Below are 24314 nucleotides of genomic sequence, written 5' to 3'. Positions count from 1 at the left end.
ATTTTAACCCCAGAATAAATGTGCTTGTATACTATAGTCTCGAAGATCTTGGAAAAATTGCAGAGCAGTGATATGGGTCTATAATTTCCTATATTCGTCTTGTCGCCCTTCTTAAGAATTGGGCAGATAATAGCCGATTTCCATATTGTCGGAAAAGTGGATGTTGTTATTATCAACTTAAATAGATAGTTCAATGGCTGGACGAAAACTCTGGCACAATCTTTCAGCAAAAAACTGGGAACTCCATCAGGACCCATTGTAACCCCATTTTAACAGTTTTCTTGTATCTACGAACGCCAGAATGCATAAAATTGACCTAAACGTCTCCTTTTCCTATTCTGAGTCGATTCTGCATGTTTTAAGTGTGTTTGGTGGCTCAGAACCATCAAAAAACGTTGAGATATAGTTCAAATTCAATAAAAATCGACAAAAATACAGTTTCTAGTTAAAATTTGATGGTTTCGTTGCACTTTCCGAGCCCGTAGGGTATCTGAGTGGCTTAAAAGTACAAGAAAACACTTCAAAAGTGACGTTTCTGAAGAATTTTAACAGTTTTCTTGTATCTACGAACGCCAGAATGCATAAAATTGACCTAAACGTCTCCTTTTCCTATTCTGAGTCGATTCTGCATGCTTTAAGTGTGTTTGGTGGCTCAGAACCATCAAAAAACGTTGAAATATAGTTCAAATTCAATAAAAATCGACAAAAATACAGTTTCTAGTTAAAATTTGATGGTTTCGTTGCACTTTCCGAGCCCGTAGGGTATCTGAGTGGCTTAAAAGTACAAGAAAACACTTCAAAAGTGACGTTTCTGAAGAATTTTAACAGTTTTCTTGTATCTACGAACGCCAGAATGCATAAAATTGACCTAAACGTCTCCTTTTCCTATTCTGAGTCGATTCTGCATGCTTTAAGTGTGTTTGGTGGCTCAGAACCATCAAAAAACGTTGAAATATAGTTCAAATTCAATAGAAATCGACAAAAATACAGTTTCTAGTTAAAATTTGATGGTTTCGTTGCACTTTCCGAGCCCGTAGGGTATCTGAGTGGCTTAAAAGTACAAGAAAACACTTCAAAAGTGACGTTTCTGAAGAATTTTAACAGTTTTCTTGTATCTACGAACGCCAGAATGCATAAAATTGACCTAAACGTCTCCTTTTCCTATTCTGAGTCAATTCTGCATGCTTTAAGTGTGTTTGGTGGCTCAGAACCATCAAAAAACGTTGAAATATAGTTCAAATTCAATAAAAATCGACAAAAATACAGTTTCTAGCTAAAATTTGATGGTTTCGTTGCACTTTCCGAGCCCGTAGGGTATCTGAGTGGCTTAAGAGTACAAGAAAACACTTCAAAAGTGACGTTTCTGAAGAATTTTAACAGTTTTCTTGTATCTACGAACGCCAGAATGCATAAAATTGACCTAAACGTCTCCTTTTCCTATTCTGAGTCGATTCTGCATGCTTTAAGTGTGTTTGGTGGCCCAGAACCATCAAAAAACGTTGAAATATAGTTCAAATTCAATAAAAATCGACAAAAATACAGTTTCTAGTTAAAATTTGATGGTTTCGTTGCACTTTCCGAGCCCGTAGGGTATCTGAGTGGCTTAAAAGTACAAGAAAACACTTCAAAAGTGACGTTTCTGAAGAATTTTAACAGTTTTCTTGTATCTACGAACGCCAGAATGCATAAAATTGACCTAAACGTCTCCTTTTCCTATTCTGAGTCGATTCTGCATGCTTTAAGTGTGTTTGGTGGCTCAGAACCATCAAAAAACGTTGAAATATAGTTCAAATTCAATAAAAATCGACAAAAATACAGTTTCTAGCTAAAATTTGATGGTTTCGTTGCACTTTCCGAGCCCGTAGGGTATCTGAGTGGCTTAAAAGTACAAGAAAACACTTCAAAAGTGACGTTTCTGAAGAATTTTAACAGTTTTCTTGTATCTACGAACGCCAGAATGCATAAAATTGACCTAAACGTCTCCTTTTCCTATTCTGAGTCGATTCTGCATGCTTTAAGTGTGTTTGGTGGCTCAGAACCATCAAAAAACGTTGAAATATAGTTCAAATTCAATAGAAATCGACAAAAATACAGTTTCTAGTTAAAATTTGATGGTTTCGTTGCACTTTCCGAGCCCGTAGGGTATCTGAGTGGCTTAAAAGTACAAGAAAACACATCAAAAGTGACGTTTCTGAAGAATTTTAACAGTTTTCTTGTATCTACGAACGCCAGAATGCATAAAATTGACCTAAACGTCTCCTTTTCCTATTCTGAGTCAATTCTGCATGCTTTAAGTGCGTTTGGTGGCTCAGAACCATCAAAAAACGTTGAAATATAGTTCAAATTCAATAAAAATCGACAAAAATACAGTTTCTAGCTAAAATTTGATGGTTTCGTTGCACTTTCCGAGCACGTAGGGTATCTGAGTGGCTTAAGAGTACAAGAAAACACTTCAAAAGTGACGTTTCTGAAGAATTTTAACAGTTTTCTTGTATCTACGAACGCCAGAATGCATAAAATTGACCTAAACGTCTCCTTTTCCTATTCTGAGTCGATTCTGCATGCTTTAAGTGTGTTTGGTGGCTCAGAACCATCAAAAAACGTTGAAATATAGTTCAAATTCAATAAAAATCGACAAAAATACAGTTTCTAGTTAAAATTTGATGGTTTCGTTGCACTTTCCGAGCCCGTAGGGTATCTGAGTGGCTTAAAAGTACAAGAAAACACTTCAAAAGTGACGTTTCTGAAGAATTTTAACAGTTTTCTTGTATCTACGAACGCCAGAATGCATAAAATTGACCTAAATGTCTCCTTTTCCTATTCTGAGTCGATTCTGCATGCTTTAAGTGTGTTTGGTGGCTCAGAACCATCAAAAAACGTTGAAATATATTTCAAATTCAATAAAAATCGACAAAAATACAGTTTCTAGCTAAAATTTGATGGTTTCGTTGCACTTTCCGAGCCCGTAGGGTATCTGAGTGGCTTAAAAGTACAAGAAAACACTTCAAAAGTGACGTTTCTGAAGAATTTTAACAGTTTTCTTGTATCTACGAATGCCAGAATGCATAAAATTGACCTAAACGTCTCCTTTTCCTATTCTGAGTCGATTCTGCATGCTTTAAGTGTGTTTGGTGGCTCAGAACCATCAAAAAACGTTGAAATATAGTTCAAATTCAATAAAAATCGACAAAAATACAGTTTCTAGCTAAAATTTGATGGTTTCGTTGCACTTTCCGAGCCCGTAGGGTATCTGAGTGGCTTAAAAGTACAAGAAAACACTTCAAAAGTGACGTTTCTGAAGAATTTTAACAGTTTTCTTGTATCTACGAACGCCAGAATGCATAAAATTGACCTAAACGTCTCCTTTTCCTATTCTGAGTCGATTCTGCATGCTTTAAGTGTGTTTGGTGGCTCAGAACCATCAAAAAACGTTGAAATATAGTTAAAATTCAATAAAAATCGACAAAAATACAGTTTCTAGCTAAAATTTGATGGTTTCGTTGCACTTTCCGAGCCCGTAGGGTATCTGAGTGGCTTAAAAGTACAAGAAAACACTTCAAAAGTGACGTTTCTGAAGAATTTTAACAGTTTTCTTGTATCTACGAACGCCAGAATGCATAAAATTGACCTAAACGTCTCCTTTTCCTATTCTGAGTCGATTCTGCATGCTTTAAGTGTGTTTGGTGGCTCAGAACCATCAAAAAACGTTGAAATATAGTTCAAATTTAATAAAAATCGACAAAAATACAGTTTCTAGCTAAAATTTGATGGTTTCGTTGCACTTTCCGAGCCCGTAGGGTATCTGAGTGGCTTAAAAGTACAAGAAAACACTTCAAAAGTGACGTTTCTGAAGAATTTTAACAGTTTTCTTGTATCTACGAACGCCAGAATGCATAAAATTGACCTAAACGTCTCCTTTTCCTATTCTGAGTCGATTCTGCATGCTTTAAGTGTGTTTGGTGGCTCAGAACCATCAAAAAACGTTGAAATATTGTTCAAATTCAATAAAAATCGACAAAAATACAGTTTCTAGCTAAAATTTGATGGTTTCGTTGCACTTTCCGAGCCCGTAGGGTATCTGAGTGGCTTAAAAGTACAAGAAAACACTTCAAAAGTGACGTTTCTGAAGAATTTTAACAGATTTCTTGTATCTACGAACGCCAGAATGCATAAAATTGACCTAAACGTCTCCTTTTCCTATTCTGAGTCGATTCTGCATGCTTTAAGTGTGTTTGGTGGCTCAGAACCATCAAAAAACGTTGAAATATAGTTCAAATTCAATAGAAATCGACAAAAATACAGTTTCTAGTTAAAATTTGATGGTTTCGTTGCACTTTCCGAGCCCGTTGGGTATCTGAGTGGCTTAAAAGTACAAGAAAACACTTCAAAAGTGACGTTTCTGAAGAATTTTAACAGTTTTCATGTATCTACGAACGCCAGAATGCATAAAATTGACCTAAACGTCTCCTTTTCCTATTCTGAGTCAATTCTGCATGCTTTAAGTGTGTTTGGTGGCTCAGAACCATCAAAAAACGTTGAAATATAGTTCAAATTCAATAAAAATCGACAAAAATACAGTTTCTAGCTAAAATTTGATGGTTTCGTTGCACTTTCCGAGCCCGTAGGGTATCTGAGTGGCTTAAGAGTACAAGAAAACACTTCAAAAGTGACGTTTCTGAAGAATTTTAACAGTTTTCTTGTATCTACGAACGCCAGAATGCATAAAATTGACCTAAACGTCTCCTTTTCCTATTCTGAGTCGATTCTGCATGCTTTAAGTGTGTTTGGTGGCTCAGAACCATCAAAAAACGTTGAAATATAGTTCAAATTCAATAAAAATCGACAAAAATACAGTTTCTAGTTAAAATTTGATGGTTTCGTTGCACTTTCCGAGCCCGTAGGGTATCTGAGTGGCTTAAAAGTACAAGAAAACACTTCAAAAGTGACGTTTCTGAAGAATTTTAACAGTTTTCTTGTATCTACGAACGCCAGAATGCATAAAATTGACCTAAACGTCTCCTTTTCCTATTCTGAGTCGATTCTGCATGCTTTAAGTGTGTTTGGTGGCTCAGAACCATCAAAAAACGTTGAAATATAGTTCAAATTCAATAAAAATCGACAAAAATACAGTTTCTAGCTAAAATTTGATGGTTTCGTTGCACTTTCCGAGCCCGTAGGGTATCTGAGTGGCTTAAAAGTACAAGAAAACACTTCAAAAGTGACGTTTCTGAAGAATTTTAACAGTTTTCTTGTATCTACGAATGCCAGAATGCATAAAATTGACCTGAACGTCTCCTTTTCCTATTCTGAGTCTATTCTGCATGCTTTAAGTGTGTTTGGTGGCTCAGAACCATCAAAAAACGTTGAAATATAGTTCAAATTCAATAAAAATCGACAAAAATACAGTTTCTAGCTAAAATTTGATGGTTTCGTTGCACTTTCCGAGCCCGTAGGGTATCTGAGTGGCTTAAAAGTACAAGAAAACACTTCAAAAGTGACGTTTCTGAAGAATTTTAACAGTTTTCTTGTATCTACGAACGCCAGAATGCATAAAATTGACCTAAACGTCTCCTTTTCCTATTCTGAGTCGATTCTGCATGCTTTAAGTGTGTTTGGTGGCTCAGAACCATCAAAAAACGTTGAAATATAGTTCAAATTTAATAAAAATCGACAAAAATACAGTTTCTAGCTAAAATTTGATGGTTTCGTTGCACTTTCCGAGCCCGTAGAGTATCTGAGTGGCTTAAAAGTACAAGAAAACACTTCAAAAGTGACGTTTCTGAAGAATTTTAACAGTTTTCTTGTATCTACGAACGCCAGAATGCATAAAATTGACCTAAACGTCTCCTTTTCCTATTCTGAGTCGATTCTGCATGCTTTAAGTGTGTTTGGTGGCTCAGAACCATCAAAAAACGTTGAAATATAGTTCAAATTCAATAAAAATCGACAAAAATACAGTTTCTAGTTAAAATTTGATGGTTTCGTTGCACTTTCCGAGCCCGTAGGGTATCTGAGTGGCTTAAAAGTACAAGAAGGTTGTAAAAAACTTTCTGATTAACAAAGCCTACTATAACTATGATCAGTTTCTGAACGACATCAATGTATCCATGCAATAATGTGTATCATGTTCTATATGTTTTCTTCCTTCTGTACAACTTTTCTTGATTTATTACTATCAAACATTGTAAATGACATTTATGTTATCTCTGTATTTTGACGAGTGTAAAATGTGTGTACATTTAAGCACAATAAAAATTGATTGATTGATTGATTGATTGAAGAAAACACTTCAAAAGTGACGTTTCTGAAGAATTTTAACAGTTTTCTTGTATCTACGAACGCCAGAATGCATAAAATTGACCTAAACGTCTCCTTTTCCTATTCTGAGTCGATTCTGCATGCTTTAAGTGTGTTTGGTGGCTCAGAACCATCAAAAAACGTTGAAATATAGTTCAAATTCAATAAAAATCGACAAAAATACAGTTTCTAGCTAAAATTTGATGGTTTCGTTGCACTTTCCGAGCCCGTAGGGTATCTGAGTGGCTTAAAAGTACAAGAAAACACTTCAAAAGTGACGTTTCTGAAGAATTTTAACAGTTTTCTTGTATCTACGAACGCCAGAATGCATAAAATTGACCTAAACGTCTCCTTTTCCTATTCTGAGTCGATTCTGCATGCTTTAAGTGTGTTTGGTGGCTCAGAACCATCAAAAAACGTTGAAATATAGTTCAAATTCAATAAAAATCGACAAAAATACAGTTTCTAGCTAAAATTTGATGGTTTCGTTGCACTTTCCGAGCCCGTAGGGTATCTGAGTGGCTTAAAAGTACAAGAAAACACTTCAAAAGTGACGTTTCTGAAGAATTTTAACAGTTTTCTTGTATCTACGAACGCCAGAATGCATAAAATTGACCTAAACGTCTCCTTTTCCTATTCTGAGTCGATTCTGCATGCTTTAAGTGTGTTTGGTGGCTCAGAACCATCAAAAAACGTTGAAATATAGTTCAAATTCAATAAAAATCGACAAAAATACAGTTTCTAGCTAAAATTTGATGGTTTCGTTGCACTTTCCGAGCCCGTAGGGTATCTGAGTGGCTTAAAAGTACAAGAAAACACTTCAAAAGTGACGTTTCTGAAGAATTTTAACAGTTTTCTTGTATCTACGAACGCCAGAATGCATAAAATTGACCTAAACGTCTCCTTTTCCTATTCTGAGTCGATTCTGCATGCTTTAAGTGTGTTTGGTGGCTCAGAACCATCAAAAAACGTTGAAATATAGTTCAAATTCAATAAAAATCGACAAAAATACAGTTTCTAGCTAAAATTTGATGGTTTCGTTGCACTTTCCGAGCCCGTAGGGTATCTGAGTGGCTTAAAAGTACAAGAAAACACTTCAAAAGTGACGTTTCTGAAGAATTTTAACAGTTTTCTTGTATCTACGAACGCCAGAATGCATAAAATTGACCTAAACGTCTGCTTTTCCTATTCTGAGTCGATTCTGCATGCTTTAAGTGTGTTTGGTGGCTCAGAACCATCAAAAAACGTTGAAATATAGTTCAAATTCAATAAAAATCGACAAAAATACAGTTTCTAGCTAAAATGTGATGGTTTCGTTGCACTTTCCGAGCCCGTAGGGTATCTGAGTGGCTTAAAAGTACAAGAAAACACTTCAAAAGTGACGTTTCTGAAGAATTTTAACAGTTTTCTTGTATCTACGAACGCCAGAATGCATAAAATTGACCTAAACGTCTCCTTTTCCTATTCTGAGTCGATTCTGCATGCTTTAAGTGTGTTTGGTGGCTCAGAACCATCAAAAAACGTTGAAATATAGTTCAAATTCAATAAAAATCGACAAAAATACAGTTTCTAGCTAAAATTTGATGGTTTCGTTGCACTTTCCGAGCCCGTAGGGTATCTGAGTGGCTTAAAAGTACAAGAAAACACTTCAAAAGTGACGTTTCTGAAGAATTTTAACAGTTTTCTTGTATCTACGAACGCCAGAATGCATAAAATTGACCTAAACGTCTCCTTTTCCTATTCTGAGTCGATTCTGCATGCTTTAAGTGTGTTTGGTGGCTCAGAACCATCAAAAAACGTTGAAATATAGTTCAAATTCAATAAAAATCGACAAAAATACAGTTTCTAGCTAAAATTTGATGGTTTCGTTGCACTTTCCGAGCCCGTAGGGTATCTGAGTGGCTTAAAAGTACAAGAAAACACTTCAAAAGTGACGTTTCTGAAGAATTTTAACAGTTTTCTTGTATCTACGAACGCCAGAATGCATAAAATTGACCTAAACGTCTCCTTTTCCTATTCTGAGTCGATTCTGCATGCTTTAAGTGTGTTTGGTGGCTCAGAACCATCAAAAAACGTTGAAATATAGTTCAAATTCAATAAAAATCGACAAAAATACAGTTTCTAGCTAAAATTTGATGGTTTCGTTGCACTTTCCGAGCCCGTAGGGTATCTGAGTGGCTTAAAAGTACAAGAAAACACTTCAAAAGTGACGTTTCTGAAGAATTTTAACAGTTTTCTTGTATCTACGAACGCCAGAATGCATAAAATTGACCTAAACGTCTCCTTTTCCTATTCTGAGTCGATTCTGCATGCTTTAAGTGTGTTTGGTGGCTCAGAACCATCAAAAAACGTTGAAATATAGTTCAAATTCAATAAAAATCGACAAAAATACAGTTTCTAGCTAAAATTTGATGGTTTCGTTGCACTTTCCGAGCCCGTAGGGTATCTGAGTGGCTTAAAAGTACAAGAAAACACTTCAAAAGTGACGTTTCTGAAGAATTTTAACAGTTTTCTTGTATCTACGAACGCCAGAATGCATAAAATTGACCTAAACGTCTCCTTTTCCTATTCTGAGTCGATTCTGCATGCTTAAAGTGTGTTTGGTGGCTCAGAACCATCAAAAAACGTTGAAATATAGTTCAAATTCAATAAAAATCGACAAAAATACAGTTTCTAGCTAAAATTTGATGGTTTCGTTGCACTTTCCGAGCCCGTAGGGTATCTGAGTGGCTTAAAAGTACAAGAAAACACTTCAAAAGTGACGTTTCTGAAGAATTTTAACAGTTTTCTTGTATCTACGAACGCCAGAATGCATAAAATTGACCTAAACGTCTCCTTTTCCTATTCTGAGTCGATTCTGCATGCTTTAAGTGTGTTTGGTGGCTCAGAACCATCAAAAAACGTTGAAATATAGTTCAAATTCAATAAAAATCGACAAAAATACAGTTTCTAGCTAAAATTTGATGGTTTCGTTGCACTTTCCGAGCCCGTAGGGTATCTGAGTGGCTTAAAAGTACAAGAAAACACTTCAAAAGTGACGTTTCTGAAGAATTTTAACAGTTTTCTTGTATCTACGAACACCAGAATGCATAAAATTGACCTAAACGTCTCCTTTTCCTATTCTGAGTCGATTCTGCATGCTTTAAGTGTGTTTGGTGGCTCAGAACCATCAAAAAACGTTGAAATATAGTTCAAATTCAATAAAAATCGACAAAAATACAGTTTCTAGCTAAAATTTGATGGTTTCGTTGCACTTTCCGAGCCCGTAGGGTATCTGAGTAGCTTAAAAGTACAAGAAAACACTTCAAAAGTGACGTTTCTGAAGAATTTTAACAGTTTTCTTGTATCTACGAACGCCAGAATGCATAAAATTGACCTAAACGTCTGCTTTTCCTATTCTGAGTCGATTCTGCATGCTTTAAGTGTGTTTGGTGGCTCAGAACCATCAAAAAACGTTGAAATATAGTTCAAATTCAATAAAAATCGACAAAAATACAGTTTCTAGCTAAAATTTGATGGTTTCGTTGCACTTTCCGAGCCCGTAGGGTATCTGAGTGGCTTAAAAGTACAAGAAAACACTTCAAAAGTGACGTTTCTGAAGAATTTTAACAGTTTTCTTGTATCTACGAACGCCAGAATGCATAAAATTGACCTAAACGTCTCCTTTTCCTATTCTGAGTCGATTCTGCATGCTTTAAGTGTGTTTGGTGGCTCAGAACCATCAAAAAACGTTGAAATATAGTTCAAATTCAATAAAAATCGACAAAAATACAGTTTCTAGCTAAAATTTGAAGGTTTCGTTGCACTTTCCGAGCCCGTAGGGTATCTGAGTGGCTTAAAAGTACAAGAAAACACTTCAAAAGTGACGTTTCTGAAGAATTTTAACAGTTTTCTTGTATCTACGAACGCCAGAATGCTTAAGATACCCTACGGGCTCGGAAAGTGCAACGAAACCATCAAATTTTAGCTAGAAACTGTATTTTTGTCGATTTTTATTGAATTTGAACTATATTTCAACGTTTTTTGATGGTTCTGAGCCACCAAACACACTTAAAGCATGCAGAATCGACTCAGAATAGGAAAAGGAGACGTTTAGGTCAATTTTATGCATTCTGGCGTTCGTAGATACAAGAAAACTGTTAAAATTCTTCAGAAACGTCACTTTTGAAGTGTTTTCTTGTACTTTTAAGCCACTCAGATACCCTACGGGCTCGGAAAGTGCAACGAAACCATCAAATTTTAGCTAGAAACTGTATTTTTGTCGATTTTTATTGAATTTGAACTATATTTCAACGTTTTTTGATGGTTCTGAGCCACCAAACACACTTAAAGCATGCAGAATCGACTCAGAATAGGAAAAGGAGACGTTTAGGTCAATTTTATGCATTCTGGCGTTCGTAGATACAAGAAAACTGTTAAAATTCTTCAGAAACGTCACTTTTGAAGTGTTTTCTTGTACTTTTAAGCCACTCAGATACCCTACGGGCTCGGAAAGTGCAACGAAACCATCAAATTTTAGCTAGAAACTGTATTTTTGTCGATTTTTATTGAATTTGAACTATATTTCAACGTTTTTTGATGGTTCTGAGCCACCAAACACACTTAAAGCATGCAGAATCGACTCAGAATAGGAAAAGGAGACGTTTAGGTCAATTTTATGCATTCTGGCGTTCGTAGATACAAGAAAACTGTTAAAATTCTTCAGAAACGTCACTTTTGAAGTGTTTTCTTGTACTTTTAAGCCACTCAGATACCCAACGGGCTCGGAAAGTGCAACGAAACCATCAAATTTTAGCTAGAAACTGTATTTTTGTCGATTTTTATTGCATTTGAACTATATTTCAACGTTTTTTGATGGTTCTGAGCCACCAAACACACTTAAAGCATGCAGAATCGACTCAGAATAGGAAAAGGAGACGTTTAGGTCAATTTTATGCATTCTGGCGTTCGTAGATACAAGAAAACTGTTAAAATTCTTCAGAAACGTCACTTTTGAAGTGTTTTCTTGTACTTTTAAGCCACTCAGATACCCTACGGGCTCGGAAAGTGCAACGAAACCATCAAATTTTAGCTAGAAACTGTATTTTTGTCGATTTTTATTGAATTTGAACTATATTTCAACGTTTTTTGATGGTTCTGAGCCACCAAACACACTTAAAGCATGCAGAATCGACTCAGAATAGGAAAAGGAGACGTTTAGGTCAATTTTATGCATTCTGGCGTTCGTAGATACAAGAAAACTGTTAAAATTCTTCAGAAACGTCACTTTTGAAGTGTTTTCTTGTACTTTTAAGCCACTCAGATACCCTACGGGCTCGGAAAGTGCAACGAAACCATCAAATTTTAGCTAGAAACTGTATTTTTGTCGATTTTTATTGAATTTGAACTATATTTCAACGTTTTTTGATGGTTCTGAGCCACCAAACACACTTAAAGCATGCAGAATCGACTCAGAATAGGAAAAGGAGACGTTTAGGTCAATTTTATGCATTCTGGCGTTCGTAGATACAAGAAAACTGTTAAAATTCTTCAGAAACGTCACTTTTGAAGTGTTTTCTTGTACTTTTAAGCCACTCAGATACCCTACGGGCTCGGAAAGTGCAACGAAACCATCAAATTTTAGCTAGAAACTGTATTTTTGTCGATTTTTATTGAATTTGAACTATATTTCAACGTTTTTTGATGGTTCTGAGCCACCAAACACACTTAAAGCATGCAGAATCGACTCAGAATAGGAAAAGGAGACGTTTAGGTCAATTTTATGCATTCTGGCGTTCGTAGATACAAGAAAACTGTTAAAATTCTTCAGAAACGTCACTTTTGAAGTGTTTTCTTGTACTTTTAAGCCACTCAGATACCCTACGGGCTCGGAAAGTGCAACGAAACCATCAAATTTTAGCTAGAAACTGTATTTTTGTCGATTTTTTTTGAATTTGAACTATATTTCAACGTTTTTTGATGGTTCTGAGCCACCAAACACACTTAAAGCATGCAGAATCGACTCAGAATAGGAAAAGGAGACGTTTAGGTCAATTTTATGCGTTCTGGCGTTCGTAGATACAAGAAAACTGTTAAAATTCTTCAGAAACGTCACTTTTGAAGTGTTTTCTTGTAATTTTAAGCCACTCAGATACCCTACGGGCTCGGAAAGTGCAACGAAACCATCTAATTTTAGCTAGAAACTGTATTTTTGTCGATTTTTATTGAATTTGAACTATATTTCAACGTTTTTTGATGGTTCTGAGCCACCAAACACACTTAAAGCATGCAGAATCGACTCAGAATAGGAAAAGGAGACGTTTAGGTCAATTTTATGCATTCTGGCGGTCGTAGATACAAGAAAACTGTTAAAATTCTTCAGAAACGTCACTTTTGAAGTGTTTTCTTGTACTTTTAAGCCACTCAGATACCCTACGGGCTCGGAAAGTGCAACGAAACCATCAAATTTTAGCTAGAAACTGTATTTTTGTCGATTTTTATTGAATTTGAACTATATTTCAACGTTTTTTGATGGTTCTGAGCCACCAAACACACTTAAAGCATGCAGAATCGACTCAGAATAGGAAAAGGAGACGTTTAGGTCAATTTTATGCATTCTGGCGTTCGTAGATACAAGAAAACTGTTAAATTTCTTCAGAAACGTCACTTTTGAAGTGTTTTCTTGTACTTTTAAGCCACTCAGATACCCTATGGGCTCGGAAAGTGCAACGAAACCATCAAATTTTAGCTAGAAACTGTATTTTTGTCGATTTTTATTGAATTTGAAAGTAGTTATATAGTGGGGCTGCTGGCTCAGGTCAAATGAGGTCAACCCGAGCTAGGAGCCCCACAACTTTTGATCGAGCGGTCATTGATCTTTTTGGTCGACAACTGACCTGGGCGTTCATTGACTCTTTGTGGCTGCAGGTGGCTGACATGTGCGTTGACCTTGCTTTTGCTCGGTCAAGCTGACGCAGCGATCCCCTTCCTATCTCGAGCAGGCTCGAGTAATACCCCACCATCTCTTTTGCGGTTATATAAACGTCGATTTACTTGTCAGTGATTTATTTAGTATTGTGCCTTCAATTGTTGAACAGATTGTAAATTTAAAATGTCGTCTTTTATTTCTGGTTTGAATAAAGAATCACAATTACAAGCTTTTGTGAGTGCAAAAACTTTAGAAGAAAACAAAAAGTTTTTAATTAAAAGTTTTAGTAAAAATCCTACAAAATACGGGGACAAAATATTTGTGCAACTGGAAGATTGCAGGACAATACTACCCGAGCGCTTTACTGAAAAATTCGACGATTCAGTAATCGACGATCTGAACAGAAAAATTGCCAACGGCTGGAAGTTGCATTTCGTCAACAAAGGACCGATCGGTCAAACAGTCAATATAGAATTCATTGAAGGATGAAGATAATGAAAAATAAGAAATATAATCTAAATATCGTTAAAACTTTGCATCGGAGATTAGATTTACATTTGGAACGTATTCGTTCCATAAAAGAAGCAATTAAGTTGTATGAAATAAGAAAAGGACTTAATAATCTTAAGCTGTAGAATTAATGATTTTAATAAATTATAATTAATCACTTACTGTGTTTTATTTCACCATCCTCGTACAAAATATTATTTTATGGTGAATCGTCATGAATAAAAGACGTGTGTGCTTCGATAATATACCTGTTATTTTCTTAATAAATGATAAAGAAAACCGAATTAATACTTGGTTATATGATGTTAGAAGATTTCAAATGAATGTGGAACGTTTCGAAATACAAATAAAACCGTTAATCGAAAAAATGATGGAGAAGAAGCGAAAATTTAGAGAAACAATCGAAAAGTTAGATTCACAATTGAAAATTATTCAACAAAGAAAATCAGTTAAATAACTTCTTCGAAAATTGGAATAATTCAAATTATATTATTATATTGTAATAAATATTGTTTATTTCGTTTGGTGTGTTATTTTCACCAGTCCCATATAAAATTATTTAATTGCGATTAACCGTCACGAATAAAAGCCGTGTTTCTTCCGACAAAATTCCGTTTAAAATGGTCACTTAGGTTATTCATAACAGACAAAAAAATTATTTGTTTTGGGTCGAAAATAGGCCCAGACTACATAAACTTTTACCCAAACGACAAATAATAAACCGAACCACGCCCGTAATAATTTAAAATAAAATTTCAGCTGTCCGAAGCAAGTTTCTGTTGATTTAAGCTTATTTGCACTCGGAATCTTGTACATTACAAATAATTACGGATCAATCTAACGTAAAAATAATGATGCGAAACACGTCCGTAATTATTAGAATAAAATATCAAATGTCGGAAGGCGAGAGTGTGTTGTTTAAAATTAAAAAATGTCACTTACATCGTCGAAAACAGACAGTAAAATTATCCGTTCTTTCTCGAAAACATGCATACACACACATATCACAAAAACCACCATTTAGTGTCCACAACAAAGCAAGAAAACCACTTATTTTCCGATATAATTACGAATATTTTCACCTTAAAATTTGTAAACCGAAACGCGTCGTCGTCCGTCATTATAACAATATTCTTTCGCATCAGCAGATTCCTTCGGAACCACACGTTATTTTCTCATTAGACAGGGACGTATTCGGAAATATTTAAAAATAAGGAATTATCGCTTCAGGGTGCCATACAGCAGAAAGTTTGTTCACAAAAAAAGAAAAACGCATCTCTATAAACTAATGACACAATTTGTGTAAAAATAAATGAGGGTAAGGGGTGTAATAATTGTTTAAATATAAAAAAAATGTTTAACTCGAAAACGGTAAGAGATAGGAGGTTCGTGCAAAGAACAAAAAAGTTTCTAAAATACGAAACACATGCACCTATCTTGACGGTTTTTAGTTTGAGTTTAGCATTTCGGAGAAAAGGGCAAAAGTTTGTGGTGACCAAACGGAATTAGTTAAAAATTTGTTTTTTGTGTCAAATTATTTTCGGATGAATAATCGATAGGTCCATATAATTAAATATGTGAAAATTTGAGTTTGGGGCGCAACAATTTTTGTCAAAAAAGGTTGTCAAAATTCGAAAAAAAGTTTTCCTTGAGCAGTAGGAAAGTAAATTAGAAGTTTTGGTGAAAAAAAAAATTTAAAAAATTCAAAGAATCCAAAGAAAAATTAAAACAAAAAAAATCTCAAAAAAAAAATCCAAATTTAGAAAAGTTTGTTTTTTCACAAAAACAAATGCATATTCATGAAGTACTATCTAATCGTGTGTAAAAATGATCATGACTCATAGGTGTATCTACCGTTTAAATAGAAAAAATTTTTGTTACTCGAAAATGGTAAGAGATAGGAGGTTCGTGTATAGGGCAGAAAAGATTGACAAAAACAAATAATATCGACAGCCGTCAACGGTTTTTCGCTAACTTTTGATATGACTGTGAAAAGGGCAAAAGTTTGTGGCGCCCAAACGGTAAAACTTAAAAAATAGATTTTTGTACCAAAATATTTCCGAATGAACGGTCTATAGGTCTACGTAGCAAAAAAAGTATTTTCATCTACCGTTTAGTAGTAATAACGAAAAAACCTTATAGCTCCTAAGGGGTAAGAGGTAGCATGTCGGTACAAGGGAACGGAAAAAAGCTAAAAAAATTAAGACACACGTTGAGCAAAAAAAATTTCGAAAAAAGTTGAAATTGAGGGAGAAAAGGGCAAAAGTTTCTAGTGCCCAAACGGTAAGAGATACGGTATCGGTTGTATACATCAAAACCTTCTTATGGAACGAACGGATAAGTTTGCTCAAAAAAATCGATTCTGTCCACGTCAACCTTGATACAGGAGCCATTTTTAGTTTTTTCAAGGTCGCTACGTAAAAATTTTTTCAGGTCGAAAAAAAGACCATCGAAAAAGGATTCGAATAAGCCCAACATGCAACACTTAAAAAAAAAAAAAAAAAAAAAAAAGCGAAATAGGTTATTGTCTTTATATTTATTGTCACATGACTACTACCATCACAACTAAGTACACTAAGACATTAAAGAAAAAATTTCAAGTTTCAAAAACCAACAAAAAAACATCAAAAACCATCAAAAAGCACTATTAAAAAAAGAGATATATGTATATATTTGCTGCTTCCACTACTTCTATCACTACAACAATTTGCTACCACTACAACAATTTGCTACCACTACAACACTAAACACTACTATATATACTATACCCTATACACTATACACTATACACTATATACACTATTCACTGTACAAAATTAATCCTATTTAATAAGTTTTTTACTTCTTCAGCACTGCTTTCACAATTTTTCAAGTTTTTGTTGAGATCATAGAGTTCTTTTTTGGCTTCCGCAAGAAGTCTTTGATAATCACACACTTTTTTCTCATATTGTTTGACGTTTTTTTCACACCTCGTCTTTTTTTTCAGGAGGTCGAACCTTTTCTTTTTATGGGTTCGTTCGGCCTCCCGACACTTCGAACGGAAAGACGCCAGAAGTTCCGGTGCCGTGGATGGCGACTGGAACTCATCCTCGCTGTCCACAGTTCGAGGTGTCGGGGGTGGTGTCCGGCGGATCGGTTGCCCTTCCTCCTCTTCCTGCTGTTGCTGCTGATGGTGCACTGATGGGGAGCGTACATCAGCATCAGGAACAGGAAGAGTTGCATTCGTCTCTTGTTGTTGTTGTTGCTGTTGCTCCTCAGGGGTTGCCTGCATGTTCTCACACAACGCCCTCAATAACTTCATGTTCTTTCCACCATTTTCCTCTTCGCCATCGAACATAGATGGCGTCAAGTCGATATCGAGAGGAGACGGCTGCTGGTAGGAACATGAGGGCTGTGGAGAACTGGGCTCTAGAGATCTTAATCGACTCATCTCCTCCTCCGAGAGCTCAGAGATAAGTCTCATAGGGGGTGGTGGTGATGATGGACGGCAATTATTATTATTGGGTGGCTACAAAATATATAAACATTACTTAGTTATTATTAAAAAGAGAAAAAGCAATCGCAATAATAATGCAAATATATAATAGATAAAAATAAAAAAAAAACCTACCTGAATGACGATATTTTCCAGAATATTAATTTTTGGTTTTTTTAAACTCAGGGAAAATTTCATTTTTATTGCAGGGACACTGTACACACACACAGAGAGAGAGAATAAAAATAACTAATGACAATTATAAGTAACTACTCTAAATATATAGGAAAAATAATGCAGAATATACAAAAAAATAAACAATGTAGAGGGGTTAAATGCCGAATCAGCAGTTTTTCATGTCCATATATGGACATTTTAAAGATTGATCCAAATCAGAGAAATGCAATTCAGCAATTTTTGAAGACGTGCTTTTCTCGGAAATTAAGAGTTCAAGGTTATGAAAAAACCTATTTCTGTGAGAAATGCAATTCGGCAATTCCATAAACACGTGCTCTTCACGGAACTTAAGAGTTCAAGGTCATGAAAAAACTATTTCCGTGAGAACTGCAATTCAGCAATCCAAGCCTCACTGTGATGAAGCACATGTATATAAGACGTATTGGTGTTCTATAAATTTATCAGTTCAGTTCACACATCAGATATGTTTCCACTGAAAGAGAGTCTTTTGGTTTCTCGCGATCTTGATATAGATTCATTGAATGAAGAGAAACGTTGTATCATTCAAGCAATCGAAAGTTTGTTACGACAAAAATTTCCATTGTGCAGAAAATTCATGGCTGGTGGATGTGCCTGCCGCATTTCTATTGAACCGAACCTCTTCATATACGGACATTGATATTTATATAGAAAAAAATGAAAATATAGAAGAATGGGCTAAGGATAACTGCCAAGCTAACCGAATCTCTATTTACGTTTATCAATCCAAATGGCCTTGCTGTTATTTGAATTTTGAAGGTTTTCTATTTAACCTTATTTTTATTGAACCTCGTCCTCAAATTTCCTTGGAAGCCAGAATACTAAGAATTCTCAAATCTTTCGATTTAACGATATGCAAAGTGGCAATGTATTTTTCAAGTGGAGTAAATCCAGTACTTGTTGAATGGAAATTAACAGATGTGAATTTCGACAATGTTGAAAAAAAAGATCGCATCACCAAATATAAGAAAAGAATTGCGAAAAAGGAAGTACGATTTGAACCAAACAATTTAGCTATGTCAGCATATACTGTAGTGGTAGATCACGATGATTCCTGTGTTGCTGCTAATAATTTGAAAAATATTAAATAATTTATTGTTGTGTTAAATCGTAGTGCTGATGCTGTTAGAAAAAAAAAAAAATTATAGAATATATGTGAAATAAAACTAATAAATGTAAATAATTGTTTTATTGAATCCGTACATTCATACATTTTCAAACATTTGTTGGATTATTGGGTTTGCTACAATGAGTGAAACATATTAACACTAAATAAAGTAACACACAAAATATAGTTACAAAAATAATTGCTCCTGCAGAAGTAAATATCCAGATCCAGGGTTTTGCCAAACAATATTGTGTAGCATTTTCACCGCTAGAACTTTTGTATCCACTATAATCGTTAATAGTGGTGATATTTGGTGACTTGCATCGGCTTCTGTTTTTGAAGACAAATTCTAGTTGATACTGCAGTTGGCTGGAAACGGATACATTTTTTGAATAAAACATAACTAACTGATCATGTCCATCTTTAATTTCTATCATTTTTCTACAAGTACATTCTTTATTTCTAACCAGAGTTTGTAAATGTACATCTGTAACATTGCTATCAGTGAATAAATACAAATCTTTCTGTATTAAAATGGTCGATAAAGTAAGTGTGCAGTTTAAGCCTAACATTGTTTGGATAGAATGAGTACTTTGTTGTTGCGAAGTAACCTATATATGTATTCAACAGCACCACCACCACCACCACCACAATTAGCACTAACGGCTCGCCAAATCCCAGCATGCTACTATTACGGTCATTATCGAGAATATGAGGAAAAGTGAAGCAGACCACACATGATCGTTTCTTAAACAAAAATCAAAGATTTCCTTTGAATTGTTACTACTGTTAATATTTTCGATTATTAACCATTGAGAAAATTGTCGATTTCCTTGTTCTGTTTTTATCTTGTAAGCCAAATAATTTTGCGTTGTGATATTTTTCGCATAGAAGAGATGATAACTGGTTTCGATTATATTGATCGGAGTCATTTTTTCCCAACATTCCTTTTCATACGTCTGAATATACAGAAGAGTTATGTTTGGCGTGGTATAGATATATAAGTTGTTTTCAACAAGCGCACTTAATAGTACCATCACGTTGATAGGCAGAAACATTTTAGACTAGTTATGTTCTTGTATACACACACTCGAATAGCAAGCTTGTAGAGGTGGTAAGTCATGGTAGGGTGGTAGCGATAAACGGACCGAAACAAATTACTATAATTATTTTATTATTTTCTTCTAAAAACTGACTTATAATTATTGATTGCCGTTCTGTCCAGAAGCAGCTCCCTACTCATGGAGGGGACGTACGTTTGACTAATTTCATTATCCCAGTTGTCTGGGCATTCTATTATTGGCGGTGGTGGTGGTGCTCGTGGTGGTGGTGATGGTGGCGTATGGGATGCTCTGGAAGCAGCCTCACGAAGACATCTCTCCCGCTCCCAGGCCTCACGATGACAATTAAAAATATGGCGCTTCAATCGGCTCTCAAGAAGCCTATGGCTTCTGTCAAACGGGCATATGACAAATTGCTCTAAATAAAAAAAAAAGAAAAAACAATTAGGATTTTTATTTAATAGTAATAAAGACAAGCTTACCCATTTTGTTGTTTATATATATTTTTCTTAAGTGTTGAGGACTGACTGTGATCTTCAATTTGTTGAGGACTGTTATAACTCTTGCGGGTGATCTCCCATTTATACACATTATCAATCCCCACTCTTGCTATTTTCCTCCACTTTTACTACAGATTACATTTTCTTAATTACGCTGAAGTTGATAATTTAGTTGTTTTTCTGAGCTTGCAAAAATACGCGTCTCATTTTTCGCTGATTTTTATTAAATTTGTTGAGTTGTGAGTTACAATCGGAAATTTCGTTCACATATAAATAAGAAGGTATTCCACAGAAAAATAAAGAAAAATAATAGTGCTCTTCTTTCTACTGTGATAAACAAGTTCGACAGCAAAAAAAAAAAAAAAAAAGAAATGCATCCGCAGGAAACAGTGACGGCTATATGTAAAGGCTCGCTTAAGCTAATTCATGAATATATTAGTAAAATCAAAACAATCGAAGAAATTAAAAATTTTTTAGTATATATAAATACCAGCATTAGAATAATTAGAAAAGCACTTAGATGTAAAATACATCGAGAAAATATTTTAGAAAATGCTAATTCCTTAGAAACAAGTCTAGCTTATTTAAAATTTTACCGCTTCAAGCTTTTAAATAAAAAAAAACAATTGTCTCTAAAAATTGGAGAAGGTTATTTTAAAAGAGACAAATTTAAACCTACGGCAAACGTAACCTGGCAAGACATAGAATCTTGTTTTGAACAAAGAATTCGTACAGGATTTATAATTAATCATCACATTAAAGATCCTCTTCAGTTTTTTCGACAATCTTTTAAATGTTTTATGTTTAGAATTAGAAAAGAGCTAAAAAACACGATGCTAAAAGTAAATGTAATTTTTTCGGCAAATTTTATTAAACCGCACTCTGGTGAAACAGACGTTAAAACATTCTCCACAAAAAATCAGCACATTGATGCATATACAGATTTAAAGCAATGGTACGAAGAGAACGTTGTTGATAAGATAATGAAGAAATTAGAAGAATTTGCGGAAAAGGACTCCGGTTGGGCGTTGTATGAGATTTTAGGATTGAAAATTAACATAAATAAATATGATCCAATCAAATTTGGTTACTCAACTTTCGTGTCCACACCAGCTTGCATTAAAAAAAAACATGCAATAATTAATGTTCAAAATGATGGTGAATATTGTTTTCTATGGGCAATAGTTTCAGCTTTATTCCCTACCGATAAAAATTCACATCGAAAATCGTCGTATCCACACTTCAAAAATGTGTTGAAATATGATAATTTAGACTTTCCAATCACAATTAAAGACATTCAAAAATTTGAAGAACTCAACAATCTTGCAATTAATTTGTACTGCATCGAGGAGAAAAAAGTTTTACCTTGTCGTTTAAGCACAAGGTTTTTAAATTCTAATAAAGTAATTAATTTGCTTATGCTACCTGCTGAAACACAAATACAAAATACAAAAAACGACAATGATCACTTTGAAGATCGTCAATTGCTCTATCATTTCGTGTGGATCAAAAATTTGTCAGCTCTTTTAGCTAAGCAACTTTCCCTCCATAAATGTAAATTTTATATATGCGAAAGATGTTTAAATCATTTCACTACAGAGGAGTTACTCCAAAAACATAAAACTACATGTCAGAGTATTAATAAATATTCCATAAGATTGCCATCAGAAAACGAAAATTATTTGTATTTTCAAAATTATAGATATCAAGAGAAAGTACCTTTTACTATATACGCAGATCTCGAGAGTATTCTTCTTGATTATTCAAAAGACCACATGTCCACTACTTGTAAAACCAATCCTTATCAAAAACATGTTGCATACAGTGTTGCATACTATTTTCACTGTTCATATGATAATTCTCTTTCCAGATTTCGTTTGTATCGAGGTAAAGATTGCATCCAATGGTTTGTTCAAGAGTTAAATCAATTGGCTCATTTTTGTAACAACAAATTTCAAAACATTATATCTATGGAAAAATTAACTACACAAGAACGTGAGCAGTTTGAATCCTCACAAATATGTCATATATGTAAAAAAACATTTTCAGAAAATAACGTTAAAGTGCGCGATCATAATCACTTAACTGGAATGTATAGGGGCGCTGCACATCAGAATTGTAATTTAAATTATAAAGATATTTGTGTTATACCTGTGGTGTTTCATAATATGAGTGGATATGACGCACATTTTTTTATTAAAGAACTTTCAAATTCAATAAAAGGTGACATTAAATTGCTTCCCATCAATAAAGAAAGATATATTTCATTTACTAAATTTGTCGATGATACAAAAGTTAGTTTACGATTTATTGATTCTTTCAGATTTATGCCCTACAGTTTAGACAAGCTTTCTTCCAATTTAGATAATTCACAAAAAATTATTACTCAGACAAATTGTAATAATATGGAAGAATTTTATTTGTTAAACAGAAAAGGAGTGTTTCCTTATGATTATATAAATTCCTGGGAGAAACTCCTTGAAACAAAACTACCCGAAAAAAAGGAATTTTATAGCCGCTTATACGAACAAGATGTTAAAGATGAAGATTATTCTCACGCTATCAAAGTTTGGAATACTTTCAATATTCGTACATTAGGAGAATATTCCGATTTATATTTAAAAACAGATGTGCTTCTTCTAGCCGACGTATTCGAAGCATTTCGAACTACGTGTTTAAATACTTATCAACTTGATCCCTTACATTATTATACTGCACCAGGCTTAACATTTGATGCCATGTTAAAAACGACAAAAATTAAACTAGAACTCTTAACGGACATAGATAAAGTCCTTTTTGTGGAGAGAGGTATTAGAGGTGGAGTTTCCCAATGTTCTAATAGATACGGTAAAGCCAATAATAAGTACATGAATAAAGACGAATATGATCCTTCACAAGATAGTACCTATTTAATGTATTTTGATGTTAATAACCTTTACGGAGCGGCAATGTCTCAATGTTTACCGTATGGGAAATTTGAATTTGTAGAAAATTTCAATATTTCAGATATCTTAGATACTTCTGATAATTCCACAACTGGTTATATTATTGAATGCGATTTGGATTATCCAGTAGATTTGCATGAAATACATAGCGATTTACCTTTAGCTCCAGAGCACATGATACCTCCCATTTCAAGATCTAAACTTAAAAAGTTGTTATTGACTTTATATCCTAAGAAAAATTATGTTATACATTATAGGAATTTAAAAATGTATATAAAATTTGGTATGAAAATAAAATGTGTACATCGTGTTCTTAAATTCGAACAGTCTGCGTGGTTAAAGGAATATATAGATTTAAATACAAGGCTTAGACAGCAAGCGAAGAACGATTTTGAAAAAGATTTTTTTAAATTAATGATTAACGCTATTTATGGTAAATGCATGGAAAATGTTCGAAAACATAGGGATATTCGATTGGTCAGTAAATGGGAGGGACGATGGGGAGTTCGTTCTCTTATTTCTAAACCAAATTTTCACAGTTCCGTTGTATTTGATGATGATTCAGCTATCATCGAAATGAGTAAATTAGAGGTGTTTTTAAATAAACCAATTTATGTCGGTTTTTGTATTTTAGATATTTCTAAAACTTTTCTCTATGAATTCCACTATGGTTATATTAAGGAAACATTTAACAATAATGCAAAGTTGCTTTACACCGACACTGACAGTCTAATTTACGAATTTCATGTAGGTGATATATACGAATATATTAAGAAAGATTCTCATCGGTTTGATACTTCAGACTATGATTTGTATAATGTTTATGGTATAGAACAAAAAAATAAAAAAGTGCCAGGTTTGATGAAAGATGAAAATAACGGTAAGATTATGTTAGAATTTGTGGGTCTCAGATCGAAAATGTATGCATATAGAGTTGCAAAGGATGATTTTAATAAAAAGGTAGTTAAGAAATCCAAAGGTAGTACGAAAGCTTCACTTAAAACAATAACATTCGAAAATTATAAAGAATGCTTATTTAATAGCCGAAATTACGAAAAGTCCCAAAATCTCATCAAATCAAAACATCATATTGTTTACACAATAAAACAGGAGAAAATAGTTCTCAGCCATAATGATGATAAGAGAATTGTTACAAGATTTGCAACGGATACGCGACCTTGGGGATATCATATTTCGCCACCAGAAATGTGAAGAGTGGGGAATTATAATATAAAAGCAGTTTAAGTTAGCTGATGATTTATTCGATGTTGGTGATTTCACATTACTACAATGTC

At 34.3% G+C, this 24314-nt stretch overlaps 2 protein-coding genes across 2 annotated transcripts; one reads left to right on the top strand and one right to left on the bottom strand.

The window, feature by feature from the left end:
- Positions 1-19670: 19670 nt before the first annotated feature.
- On the bottom strand, positions 19671-20671 carry LOC135121733 (uncharacterized). The gene is made up of 2 exons (XM_064046017.1): positions 20057-20671; positions 19671-19992 (listed from the first exon to the last, which is right to left on the bottom strand). The coding sequence occupies exons 1-2, from the start codon at positions 20163-20165 to the stop codon at positions 19688-19690; spliced, it is 414 nt and encodes a 137-aa protein (XP_063902087.1). The 5' UTR covers positions 20166-20671; the 3' UTR covers positions 19671-19687.
- A 1808-nt stretch (positions 20672-22479) lies between these two features.
- LOC135121732 (uncharacterized) lies at positions 22480-24231 on the top strand. The gene has a single exon (XM_064046016.1). It carries the CDS (start codon positions 22480-22482, stop codon positions 24229-24231), a length of 1752 nt encoding a protein of 583 aa, XP_063902086.1.
- The last annotated feature ends 83 nt before the right edge of the window (positions 24232-24314 follow it).

Source organism: Zophobas morio, unplaced genomic scaffold, assembly GCF_036711695.1.
Source record: "Zophobas morio isolate AGI-343-1 ecotype UQ-CSIRO unplaced genomic scaffold, CSIRO_AGI_Zmor_V1 ptg000684l, whole genome shotgun sequence".
Lineage (NCBI taxonomy): Eukaryota > Metazoa > Arthropoda > Insecta > Coleoptera > Tenebrionidae > Zophobas > Zophobas morio.
Note: the sequence above shows the minus strand (reverse complement) of the source record. Positions and strands in the feature narration are given on the sequence as shown.